The sequence below is a fragment of the Manis javanica genome, chromosome 16 (genome assembly GCF_040802235.1).
Source record: "Manis javanica isolate MJ-LG chromosome 16, MJ_LKY, whole genome shotgun sequence".
Classification (NCBI taxonomy): Eukaryota; Metazoa; Chordata; class Mammalia; order Pholidota; family Manidae; genus Manis; species Manis javanica.
In genome coordinates this window covers 12,333,837-12,347,729 of record NC_133171.1, presented here as the reverse complement: position 1 = coordinate 12,347,729, position 13,893 = coordinate 12,333,837, and the positions used below count along the sequence as shown (strand labels likewise).

The following is a 13,893-nucleotide window of genomic DNA, read 5'->3' as shown; positions in this document are numbered from 1 at the left end:
CTGGCGATAAATCAGGCTTTTATGATGTCATGTGAAAGGCCACCTCTCGGACTTCCTTCTGCCACCAGCCGCAGATTAGAAGTGGGATGTGCTGGAGGGCCTGGTGAACACAGTCTGACTTAACCCTTTCCTTGCTCGTGGCCCGCCAGCCAGGGCCATGGAGGCAGGTGAGCTGCCTCCGCTCACCTCCCTGTCAATGAGCATAGCTGCAGCCTGTGGAAACCCAGCCGCTTCCTCCAAGTTACACAGACTTCCTCAGCTAAGAGGCTTTGGCATCAAATCAAGATTCAGAACAAGATACTGCATTCCATAGGATGATATAAGAGATAGTAGGTAATTTTACAAAAGTGATCTTTTGAAAGAGTCTCTATTACATAATCATGAAAATGAGAGGTTTCCTTGAAAAGGAGATGATATCTAATGCCAGCAAGGTCGTGCGTGATAAAATGTTACACTCATACTTTGCTGGTAGCATTGTAAGTTCATACAGCGTCTTTGAAAGCAATGAAAGGTTCTCATTCTAGTGCAAATTCTCAGAGTTCTCTCTGGATCCTTTTCCCTCCCACCCACATCCACTCCATCAAGTCCTCTTTCTGCTTGGCCTCTAGCCTGGACCACTACCACTCTCACCACATCTGTGGCCACCATCTCAGCTGGCGTCCCTCCCCACTCCAGCCCGCCTCTGACCTCACACAGTGCCCACGATGAGGTCCAAAGACATCTGGCAGCACTAGGCCTGTGACAGGGCTGAGAGCCCTCCAGCGGTCCAGACAGGATCCAAATTCCATGTTTTATGTAGTAAGCCAATATAAAGGACTAAAAATTTTGAAGTAAGGCAAGTTTTTTTTCTTGGTAATTGTCTAGAACTTTAGACATCACACATACACAGAATTTGGTAAAAAAAAAATGTTGAAAACTGCACGCCATGCTCTAGAGATCCAGTGGAGAAGAGGGAGGCTCCTTGGCCAGCAGGGGGAGCTGCAAGTTAGTTTCACTCCGGACCAGATCCTGCTCACGCAGAAGGAAGTGAAGGGCGGGGCCCCTTCTCAATAGCCCCTAGGAGATTGAATGTGTCCTGGTTTGGCCAAAAGAAGCCAGGCGCTGCGTGGCCCCAGGAGGTCTCTTAGGCCCTGTGTCCAGCGGGCCAGCTGGGCATAGTCCTGATTCTACTGCAGTAGCCTGGACCTAATCCCTTCAAGAGTGGCCAGATGTTTCTAGGTTGGGTGGCCCAAACACATGAAAGAGTTAGACATTTTTTAGGAGGGAAAGGTGTTGTGCATCAGACTTGGAACATGCTAGAAAAAAATAACTCATTCACTCTTTTAAAACATACAGCTAGAAGTAAGTCCCATGCTTAGTTTAAAAAATTACATTGGCATCAGAAAATCAGACTTCTGAACTATATCAAGTCAACCAACTTTATAATGTGGCCTATGTCCTACCGATATTCTAAGGGACAATTAGTGCCTAGAGAATAGGACCTTGTGACAACATGGCTTTGCTGGGAAAGGCCTGAGTCCCATTATAGGGTCCACCCAGGAGGCCAGATGTGATCTGACCTATTTTCCTTCTCCAACTTGTTCTTGGACTCAATCCCCTTCTTTCCCTTTGTCCAGCCTCAGTGGCCTTCTCTCTGCTCCTCAGACCAAGTGTATTGCTCCATAAGGCCTTTGTACCTGTGGTGTCCACAAAAGACCCTCCTACCCCAGGTCTTCATGGATTAGCTTTCCTTGAAACTCAAATCTTAGAACAAATGTCACTTCTGTAGGAAAGCCTCCCCACTCTTCATCAAGCATAGTTAGCTCCTCGGCGGTCTTCTGCTGGAACCCCCAGCAGCTGAAATGGTCTGTTCATGTCTCCTGCACTCCTGACTAGCTCTCCCTGCTGGAACATAAGCTCGTGGTCACAGCCTTGTCTTGCCCACAGTGGCTGACCCAGTGTCTAAGGCTATAAAAGTTTGGCAACAAACCATCAAGGGCATGTGATGTTTGGAGAAAAGCAGAATACAAAATCCTATATACTGTGATTAAATTATTCAAAAATGATGATCTAAAAATAGGAAAAGTTAGGTTGAGATTCAGGGTGAAAGTAAAATAAAAGAATAAAAGGAAAACTATAATAAAACATCTTCAAAAGATTACATTTTCATTCATGATATTACTACAAGAAACTGAATGAATAGCTCTCCCCTACATGTTAGTGATACAAGCAATGATAGCTAGCTGTAACAGTGTGCAATGAATTAGAAAATAGTGCTAGCTACTTGCCATGTGTAACCTTGAGTTCTCATACCAACTACAAGATAAGCAGTGTCTTCACCATTGTGCAGATTTGAAATCTGAGACTTGTGGCTCACACAGCTATGTAGCTGAGCCTCAAAATGAAGCCAGGTCTCTCCAGTGATGGCTGCGTGTTGGTGATGTCTAAGAATCTTTAGTCGTTGAGATATGGGTTATGTACAGTGAAATGCAAAGAACTTAACTATCTAGTGTGACACTACATTCATGTACATCACCCACAAGTTTCTTCTTGCACCTTCCTGTTGGCCCTCTTCCCTATAACTACTGATCTGATTTCTGTCACCATCCTTAGATTACCTGTTCTAGAACTGCATACACATTGAGTCGTACGATATATATAGTCTTCTGTGTCTTTTTCACTCAGCACTGGAGTGTATTGATAGTTCCCTGCAATGATGCAGTCTATTATTTAGAGACTTCTTTGCCACTCAAATTAATGTAGCATAAAGTATATTGCTTACGGTACTTTCTAGGGAGGGTTTGGCCCACTAAGTATTTTGGTGCTAGGCTAAGAATCAGAAATCCTGGTGCCTAGTCCAAAACCCTACCACTAGATGGCTTTGTCACAGTAATCCGGTTATTTAGTTTAAGTATCTCGCTAGATGCATTCAGGTATAGGTTTCTGTTTTCCCTTAGAAAGATATGAAAGAAAAAAGGATGGATACACAACAACCTGGTAAAATCCTGTGAACATAGTAATAGGAAACCAACTGAATGGATAGACGAGATCATAGAGAACCTAGGGTCATCTTATTCATCCCTTCTCCATGCCTTTAAAAAACCTTACTAACGAATATCATTGTAGTTGTCTTGTTGTTTCCTCAACTATAAGAGCCCCCAGAGAAGCAATCAAAAAGCACGAATGTGGATGTGGTTAGTTGCATGGTTAGTCCTGGAGTTTCTTAAGAAGTCATCCAGGGAGTGAATGTTTGAATGAAGGTGTGGGTGTGTGCAGAGTGACCCTGTGTGGCACTTCTGTTTGGGTTGGGGAGAACAGTAAGGAAGGATGGGTCCCTGAAGCAGGGTTTCTTAAATGGAGTGACCTAATGTACTGTGTCAGTTGAGAAAAGCCCCAAAGAAAACAACATCCCATCTCTGTTGCAGAGGCATTCATATTATTCTTTAGTGCCAATTCACTATATTCTTCAGTGCTAATGTTCAAAGAGAGGACATGTCTTTTCTAAGGGTGATGTCTATTTACTAACAAACTGAAGAAAAATTGCCTTGCCCTGGCACGCTGAGGGGGCTCCCGCACCCGCACCTGCTCCCGGGGTGAGACGCTGCCCTCCCTCCAAGAGCAGACGGAAGGTAAGTGGCTGTGACAGAGCTGGGCTTTATCCCCAGACACTCCGTGCTTTCATCCCTGAGAAAGGGGCCGCCTGAAACAGACACAGGATCTTCTGAGTTGCATTTTGAATGTGATTGTCTGAGGTTTAATTAGCTGATGTGTGTAAAGTGCTTTGAGGGTAGGAAGTACTAAGTGGCAAAGAAAGGCAGCCCGTGTCTCGTGCTCCAGAGTGGCCCTTGCCAATTATGTCACAACAGCTTTAATGGGTCCACTTAGAGTGCTTTATCTCCTTTCCTCAGGGTGGGTGTCACCTCCTACTAGCATGGGTAACTCTTTACACCCCATATCCAGTTATTAACAGTAACCAGTAATTTCCAACGAAGATGGTGCTGGCTTTGAAGCCTGGAATGCTGAGGCCACGACAACCTTATCTCCCTTTCATTAACTGGCCCTGCATTACAGCTGTGAGTCAGCCCCCCAGATCAGCTGGTTCAAGATCAGCAAAGAAATCAGAATCAAGAGGGCTCCAGTTACAGTACTTAATCTGGTTTCCCCTAAATTGATATTCCTGTGAGCACCAGGGATCAAGAAATAAAGCTAACAACCTCCCAAAACTAACTCTATGATCACACTTACAGATGGAGAACAGGTATACCTCAGAAATGTGTATGATGCAACAGTACATCCCCTAAATCTATTTGCTTATTTTATTTAATTAAAGCAACCTATTAAAGGCCCACCCATGAGTAGACAGCTCCCCGAAAGCTACTAGGAACAGCTCCTGAGAAATGCTTTCCTCAGCTCAGCCCACTTAGACCAGAGTGTCGTCATACAGACTGGACAGGCCCCAGGGGCAGCCTGCTCCAGTCCCCCCAGGAAAGGCCACTGGGCTGGCGGCTGGGAACAGGAGCTGGGCCTTGGCGCAGCATAGTGCAGGGGGCACAGGGACCACAGAGGAGAACAAACCACCACCCTCAGCTCCGTGAGTCTCCAGCAGGTCTGCCCGAAAGGACCTTCCCCAGAATATTTTTTAACTTTATTTAAAAGGAAATTAATGTGTTTAAGTCCTGTATTTTCTCTACATGATTGTCTGCCTGTCCTATACAGCCCTTTTTGACTAACTATATTTCTCTTTTTATGCCACCATATTTTTAAAATACAAATAAAAAAAGCTGTGTCTCTACACAGGCTGCTCTATGACTGCCATTTAAGTGCTTTCTCCCTTTATAAAGTGAGTATTTTGTTTTATCACCTTTATTTACAAGTGGACACATAAAGAAGACAGCATTCCCACTTGCTTTCCAAGAAGGCTTTCCAGGGCAGGTAGACCTTTCCACTGTGTCTGGGACACGCCAGTAGATGTGTAGATGGTCGCTAGTAACAGCCACTAATTCCAATGACAAATTCTATCAACTGAAAATAAGTGGTCCCCAGCCCAGAAAAATGGGGTCAATGAGGAGTCCCAGGGTCCCAGAGACCAGGTCAGCACATCCTGAATCATACTAATTGGGCCCACGTGCCAGGCCACCAGTGGAGGTGGCAGTGGTGACAACGTGAGGCTTTGCCAAGTTTCAGGCCAGGGCACATATGCGCTGCCTCTGCCAATTGCCTCCCAGCGGCCTCCACCGGGGACTGAGGACAGGGACACAATGCAGGGCCAGCTCGCTGTGTTTTGCAGCCTTTGCCACTTCATCTCCACTGTCAGTGCGCTCGTGGGAGCTGGTGCTGACTGACTCAGGTCCCCTGAGGCCGAGCCCGAGCATTGTCTGGGCTCCCCCAGCTCGCTGTCAGCCCCTGCTGATGGACAGTCCCACCAGGGCCAGCTTCCTGAGCAGACGAGACGCCCACTGTTTTCTTCTCGTCTCTTATCACCCCTTGTCATTAATGGAGAGGCCTGGCTTCGACTTCAATTTGCGCTGATATACAGCAGTAAAAGGGAAGAGGAGAAATGTTCGTGAGCATTAGGAAGGCCGCCGCGTTTCTTCCTGCCCTGAGATCCGCTCCCTCTTTAGGGAGGTTTAAGCCAAACGATCTATCTGGGAGCACGCAGGGTTTACAGTGCTGCGTGAGAGACATCCTGTGTGGCAGACTTGGGGAACTTTCAAACTTCATGTTTCCTTTGTTACCATGCTACTGGCTCTCGGTTGCATATCTTGAATCTTAGCTGGGATACGCTGTGCAGCCTTAAATCTTCCATTGTACTAAAGTTTGTTGGGGGTTTTTGTTTTTGTTTTCTTAGCATTTCTGTCATTCTAAAGAGAAGCATTTCCCCAAGAGTAAAGCTGTCCTGCTCACTCTGTATTAGCATGAAGTTAGATCAAGACCCAGATCTGTGGGCATTCCTTTTATTCCCTTAGAACCTGAGTTATTCCTTAATTTTGCTTTTTTAAGAAAGATGGAAGGAAAGAAATGAATATCGAGTGCCGCTCGCAACTCCACACCTTAAATTCCTGAAAATGTTTAACCAGGGTTTCATCAGTCTTAGGCAGTTGTCCTTATTAACATCCTGTCTTATACATCTTCTTACGTATAGCACTCAAGAGCCAATTTCTTTTCAATGTGCACATTAGACACTTAACAACACCCTGTCAAAGGAGCTCACACTCTTAAAATATTTTTCCACATAAACGGATGTCCTTTGCAAACCTCACAAGTAAACCTGTTGAAGAATCATGGTATGCAACACACAATTTGAAATAAACATTAAAATTTTCCCAGCACGATCTCAATGAAAAAGGGAGAAAAAGAAATGAGACTAAACTTTACAAAGTTGTCCTCTATGATACAATCTTTTTAATAACATTCTCCACAGCGATTTTAGGGGAAGTGCGTGGGTATCAAAGGGATTTAATGTGTTAAATAATGATCAAAATAAAATAAGATTGGAGGAAGGGAAGAAAACTAACCCATGCAATTTAAAAATGTGTTGTTATCTTGATGGAGATGAGAAGGTACCCAGGAGGTTTGAGGAAAAGGAACTGAGTTTGAGTAGAAGATAATAGCACGGCATGGTCTCCACTTTTCTGGATTTTGTGTTAACTGCTGTGGGCTCAGGAACTGGCTTAATGACTTTTCCAGGATTTGGTCTGGCCCTTTATCAGTTCACTACAAGAACATAAGCCAGGAAAGCCTGAAAAACTTACTGCAGCAAAACACGCTCGCCTCCCGTGCTGCTGTTTGCGACGCTGGTCCCTGGCGCTGGGCCTTCAGGATTTATGCCTGGACGAAGCAGTTAGAGGACAACTCCTGAAGGTCAAATGAGTCAACAGTAGTCAGGGAGTCCGAGAAAAGTGAAGGGGACCCAGGCATCTGGACATACACTTTTTCTCCTTGCTCAGCTAAACCTAATTGAATTTGACAATCATAAATTGCATGTTGAAACTGTATAGCTCACCTAAGGAATAACAATGGAAGCAGTGAAGACACCAGAAGCCAGAGGTTCAGGAAATGTCATATTTACTAGAAATGCTTTAAATTTTTCTCAGAGCTTTACTGTCTCTTTTTTAAAGGAAAGTTCCAGACCACCCAGTGCACGGAAACTGTACCTAAAATCATCACTATAATTCAGCTTTTGCCACTATTGTTATACTATGGCTTTAAGTCTGTAAAGAAGGAACTCAACTGTCAAAAAATAATATTGTTCTCTCTCATCCTTAGGATGAGTCTCACCCTAGTGGAGAGGATTGGTGAGATGCAAAAGGAAACTACACTGTGGCGGTCCTTTCCCCTCCACCACCCCCCACCACCCGCAGCGGAGTCCTGTGGGAAGAGCTCCTATGTCCTCACAAAAGCACAGTTTCCACCATCTGTTTCTGTTCGAGTTAGCGGGGGCCTTACTAAGAGAAGCCTTTCCATGTCCTTGCTATCCTTCCAGAGCCACTAGTGCTCCCACGCCAGACTTTGCCCACACTGCCCTGTAAGTACACCTTGTGCCCCAGACCTTGCAGACTAATCCATTTACTACACTATTCCTGTAAGAGGCAATGCAGGAGAAAGTCAGAACAGCCTCCAGGGGAAGAGATGCATCGAGCACGAAGAGATGCCCTTGATCTTTCCCTAAAGGCTGCCTGGGCAAAAGCACAGAGCTAGTCTAGCTGTCAGCTCAGTAGCAGCTGGCAGAAAGAGCCGAGTTCTGTTTTGATGGAACCTCATCCTTTTCCTTCACAAGGTCTCTTGGTCTAATTAAATTTCAGGGAGACAGAGCCTTGGCAGAGGGTTAAAGTAAGCTGCTGGAGTGGAATGTAGGAGTTGGGCTCAGAACTAAATTGGGAAGTTTAACTGGGTGCGTCTCTGGTTTCAATGAAATACTTTTACAGTGTATGGTAGCAATGTCTGTTACTAAGCTTTTGAAAAACATTTTTCTTTTTCCCTAATTATAGTTCCCTAGTTGTTTTTATATTATGAGTTACTTGTAGAAAAATACAGGAAACATAATTACAATACAAAACTCCCTTTCCCAAGCCTACTGAGATCATTTGAAGCCAAACAAGGTTTCAGGGTTTTGCTAACTGTAAGTTCAGAGCCATGAATTGCATCCTATGCAATGCTGGTTGATTTACAGCAAGTGTTACTCGGTTGAACAATGACCATGTCTCTTCAGGCTGTGTGGCTGCGACAGGACTGAGAGAGGGCTGTGTTGCTTCACGACACCACATTTCACAGCTCCCGCTGGGAAGAAGGAATGAATATTTGTGTGTGGTTCTTCCAGTAAAATAGAGGTACTGTAGAAGTATACGCACATTATTTAGGGAGAGCAAAGATAAATTGATTAGTTTTTCCACTTACATTTCCAGCTCTGTGCAGCACTGTTACGAATTTTTGTATCCTACTTTTCCTGAATTTGTATATGGACTTTAGGACAAGCAGAAATAACTTGTTTCACTATTATTAACACTCTAGAGAAGAAATCAGTACTTCAGTATATTGCAAAATACAAAGCCTTTGGGAGTTTGATATATTCAAGCCTAATAATATTGATGGATGATTGAGAGTGAGAGTTGTTGAATGTGCTCTGTTAGAGGACAGTTTCAAGCAAACTGTACAGTAGTCCCCCCTTATCCTCAGGGGATGTGCTCCAGACCCTAGTGGATACCGGAAACTAGGGATCATACAAACCCAGTTTAGACTACGTTTTTTCCTACATATACATCCCCTTATCGCTATGATAAAGCCTAATTTATAAATGAGGCACAGGAAGAGATAACAAGAAATAATAATAAAACAGAAGAATTACAATAAGATGCTGTAATAAAAGTTATGTGTAAGTGGTTTCTCCCTCTCAAAATATCATATTGTACTGTACTCACCCTTCTTATGATGATGTGAGATAATAAATTGCCTACGTGGTGAGATGAAGCGGGGTGAATGACGTGCGCACCGTGACTTAGGGTTAGGCTAATATTGCCTCCCGCCTCAGCTGACCACAGTTCACTATAATCAGGAAAAGGGAGCCATGGATAAGAGGGCTGCTGCGCAGACAGAAGTAGCGCCCAGGTGCCCTTCAGTGTGGAAGGCTTAGCAGTGGAGGTGAGCGCTGAGGATCTGGTGCCAAGCAGGTCCTGCCCAGCCCCTGGTGGCCTTTCCCATCATGAATCTGTGACAAATACCCTGTGCCTGCCGCCTTTCAGGGAGCCTGAAGAAAATCAGCGGGCAGGCGTTCAGTTGCAGCTCCATCATCTGGTACTTTTCCCTTGAAGTAGCTGGTTTCAGGTAGTTCTTCAATATTGTGTGTAGCTCAGATTTTTTTCTTAATGGTATTTACCATGATTAAAGTTCAGCTGTTTTCACACTGCCTTCAGATTCTTCTGTTTTGAGGATTCATATCTTCTGTACTCTTTGATGAATACGTCTGTGTATGGAAATGCTACATGTTTATCTTAACCCCGAAAATGGCCTATTTCAAGGTATTTTTCTTACCTTTTTCTTCCTTTCCTCCTGCCTCCCTTCCTTTCTTTTTGTAAACCATCTTGAAATTCTCATTTCAATGTTCTTTTCCATCAGTGTTCAAAGAACTGTAACACGAAATCAGAAGGGGCTGAGATGTAATATCAAGCAATTCTTTAGATCTCTTTGAGTCGTTGCCTTTCAAGGAATCTCTTACTTGGTGAGACTCCCCAGGCCTGGGTTTTCAGTTCCTTCCCCACGCTGCTGACGCAAAAGGCAGGCTCTCCCTGAGCCATTGGTGTCCTTTTTAATATGTTTTATACTTTGATAAAGGCCCTGTCGGGTTCTGGTGGGAAACTCATGCATCAAGACTCTTGTACAGGAGCTGGAGGTTCCTCGGAACGCCGGCTCGGTCGGTCTGTCCGAGCGGTTGGGAGCCCCGGTCAAAGGAAGGCGAGGGAGCTGAAGGCGCCTGCTCTCCGGAGCGGTGTCTCCAAACGGCTGGTTGCAGCTCATTAGTGGTCTTGAGACCCACTCTCGAAGTAAATGGGTCGAGATCTGCATTTTCTAAGGAATGGAACAAAATAGCATAGAAGAGAAAAGACTCTGTAGTGCCCCTGAACAGGAAGGGAAAGGATTGCTTTGTGAAACCTCGGTTTCGTTTTACGTGCACGTGCTGGACGCAGTGAGACCTGAGATCTCCTGGGTCGTCTGAAGAACCGCGCTCGCCGCGGGCCCAGGGTTGACCAGGCTAGGTCAGCTGGGCACAGGGCGCCCGCGGGGACTGGCCTGGAGCGCAAGCCCCCACACCGCTGATGCCCCCGCCGCTGGGTTCAGGCGGTAGGCCCGGCGGACCGGAGCGGGGCCCTGCGGGAAGACCTTGGCGGAGGGGCGTGGGGCGGGCAGGAGAGGAGCCGGGCGGGGCGGGGCGGAGGAGAACGCGGCCGTGCGGGGAGGGAGGGGAGCGGGGTGGGGCGGTGCGGGAGGAGCGTCTGCCCGCGGCCCAGCTTAGCTCGCCGAGTTAGGCGCCTACGGGGGTGGGCTTGCAGGAGGCGGCGGCGGGCTGGGGACGAGTCGTCCTCACGCCCCGCGGACCTGGGCAGCGCGCTGCAAACGCGACTTTCGCAGGATACAGGGTTGCAGAGCAGCGGCCGGGAGCCCCGCTGGGACACAGCAGGGGCGGAGCGGGGCGGGGCGCGCCGGAGCCCGCGGGCGACAGCGGCGGGAGGGTCCCGGCCGTCCCCGACCACGTCTGCTCTCTCTCCCGCTGCCCCGCAGGACTTTCTGCAAGGAGACTGCACCAAAGCGAAACAGAAGCTGAACTGGAAACCCCGGGTGGCTTTCGATGTGAGTGACGCCTCGGAGCGGAGCAGCGGGCCGGGCAGGCGGGTCCGGGAGTGGGGCGGGAGTGCCTGGACAGGGGGTGCGAACTCCGCCTCAGCCACCCCTGTGCTGGGTCCCAGGAGCTGGTGCGGGAGATGGTGGACGCCGACGTGGAGCTCATGAGGAACAACCCCAATGCCTGAGGGCGGCCCCCACCGGCCCGCGTGGAATCGGCGGGCGCGGATCCTGCCGTGCCTGCAACCCTCACCGCCACCGCGCTGTCCCCGCCGGCAGGATCCGGGCGCCGAGGTTTGTAGCAGCCGGGACGCGGAACTCCGGCCTTGGCCCGCTTTCCCTTTGTCGAGGCCTCCTCTGAACAGTTTTATGAAATCAAAAGATGTTTTAATCACATGCCCCCTTTACTTGAAATCGTGTCATTAGACAACTGAAATTGTGGGGCTTTCAAATTGTTTTTCTCTTTTCTTATTAAAAATGGCCTTTCTATGAACCAGAATTAATAGAGTCCTTGTCGAATGTTTTCTCCAAGTTATAAAAGCCACTATTAGAGGCCAAAACAAAAACACCCAAATTCATGCCTTGGAGTGAAATAGCTTCCTTCAGGCCTGTCTCCCATCTGAGAGAGCCCCTGCAAGTAGACCGCTGCAGCAGAGCTTGGTCTTGCTGGACTGACCTAAGTGTCTGCCTGGGACGTTTCTTTCCCCCCTCCTGGAGACAGTAAGCCACTCTATCCAGCCAATCTGGAAACCAATTCCTGAAGAAAGGAGGTATTCACACCCTCTCTGGTCTCTGCTCACTGTAATTAGAACCCACGGTGGGATTTCTACCATCATCCCCAAAGAAGGTTTAGGAATAGAGGGGGGCTAGAAGAAGAAACTTAAAGGTAAGTAAATATTGTTGGAACCTTCCATGCCAAAGCCCCTGTGTTACCCAGAGATCTCTCAGCCCATGCCTTTCCTAGTGGTCTAGAATCTTTCACACAATACCTATTTCCAACCTCGTCTCAGCACTAGATCACTTTTTAAATTAATTTTTATTTAGCCAGTGAACTTATATTAGGTGCCTAATATATGCCAGACACTGTGCACTTGAACTACATCTGCATTAGAAATTATGATAAAGAAGTTGACAGCTGGGCCTCACATCACTGGATCTGGTTTCATTGAGTGCATCAATTAGGGTGCCTGGCTTTGTCCCCAGGTATGTGCTCCTGAGCCAGGGACTGTGCATCTATCTGCACAGCTTAAGGCAGGCGGACACACAGTCATAGGGAACCCACAAGCAGCAAGCAAGGTTTTGTATACAGGTGTATATATCTGCATGAAATACAGTATTTTTCCCTAGAACAAATTAGGTCAGGACTCTTCTCCCCCTCCCTCTCCAAGGAAAATAAAAACTTCATAGCAAATGGAATTCCAGCCTTTGCACATGCTCACGTGAGTGCGGGTGAACTATTTCTGAATGTCTTCACCAGCAGGTTTATGATCTGGGGGAGAACCTGGCCCCAGCGGCTGGCAGCAGGAAAGAGGGCCCTTTGTGTGGCTGCCCAAGTAGCTGCAAAGGCATGCTGGCCAGGGGCGGCCTGGGCTTCGATGGAGCAGAACTGGGGCAGCCTGAGCTGGCCCACCCGGTTCTCAGAAGCTGCCCCAGGACAGACCTTCTCCCAATCATGATGCTGCTAATTGGAAACAGATGGTCCTGGAAGGCTGGGCCTGCAGGACTCAGCGAGTTGGTGGTCACACATACACATACTCAACACATATATACTCATACAAACTGTCACACAGACTCAGATACACACATCCAAATACAACACACCTATAAACATACCACCTCACACAGCCACACGCTCTCACAGTTCTCTCACATTTACTCACAAATACTTCCACACACAACTCACACAGTGTCATACACTTTCACAAATTTCACAAACACATCCACACACATTGTCCTTAGCCTTAACCCTGTGGACAGGCACCCCCTCTCCTCTTATGACCCCTTTAACCCTCCACCTCAACCCACACCCAGACTTAGAGGCCACTCAAGGGACCTTGGGGCTTGCAGTGGCCCCATTTAATACAGTGTTTTGAGGCTTGTTAGCCCATATCCCAGAGCTACTTCGGACCAGGAAAGATTCTACACAGGGGTTTAATGGGGACTTCAGTGGAGCCATAATGTTGAATTATTCTTCTCAAAATGGCTTAGAGTATCAGCTTTGAAGGACACAAAAGCATTTTTGGCTGCAGCCTTCCTCTATTCCTGCCCCCTCAAGTGTGTGTGGGGGACTGGGGGGAATACTCACTGGGCTTCCTGGCCTGTACGTGTTTAAAAGGAGAGGAAAAGAACAGATTTGCTTGAATGTTTCTGTGCTTTCCTTTTGTGCTGTGAATTTCATTTGGACACCGTTTGAGACTTTTTATTAAAGGGTGTCTTCTATCTTAAACCTCAACTCAATTTCAATGAACTTATCCCTGCAACCCTCCCTCCACCTTTTTCACCCTTCTGCCAGCTTTGGCTATTTCTTTCATGTGTGACAAAATATCTTCCACCTTGAATTTTTTAGTAAACACTAAGAAAGTAAGCTTTCAGTACACTCAAATATAATAGCAAAGCAGTCAAATCCCATGTTTGTGCCCCAGATAAGCAGCAAGGTGCATGAATACCTGGGCCACCCAGGGCCTCACTTTCCATTAAACCTTCCTGCCACACTGTCTCTGTGGGCCAAGTCGGCTGTCCTCTGCCTGTATGGAATTAGGAAGGATCTAGGTCCAACAGAATAAATCTGACACTCCCCTGCAGCTGTTGGGGGCAATGGCCACAGTGCAGGCTGAGGGAGGCAGGGAAGGGCTACAGTGCTTCAGGAGATACTGCTCCAAGCTAGACAGCTCCTCAGGAAATTCAACTTCACGTCTAGGACTGTGCTCCAGTAAACCAGTTCAATTTTTTTCAGGCTTCTCTTCATCTCCTTCAATCGCCTTTACCAACCCTGACCACCAGGATGTGATAGAACCCCTGGCCACAAGTTGGTCGTATGCTGACAAGTGAGCCCTTTTTGATGTTATTAAAGCTCAGAGCAGAAGG

General features: G+C 47.1%; 1 protein-coding gene across 1 annotated transcript in view; it reads left to right on the top strand.

Moving 5' to 3' along the window:
* GMDS (GDP-mannose 4,6-dehydratase) overlaps window positions 1-11,308 on the top strand; it is a 703,979-nt gene extending 692,671 nt beyond the window's left edge. Inside the window, exons 10-11 of the mRNA XM_037011686.2 lie at window positions 10,750-10,818; window positions 10,935-11,308. Of these exons, the coding sequence (XP_036867581.1) occupies window positions 10,750-10,818; window positions 10,935-10,997 (132 nt within the window). The 3' untranslated portion in view covers window positions 10,998-11,308. The remainder of the gene's footprint in view (window positions 1-10,749; window positions 10,819-10,934) is intronic.
* Window positions 11,309-13,893: the final 2,585 nt, after the last annotated feature.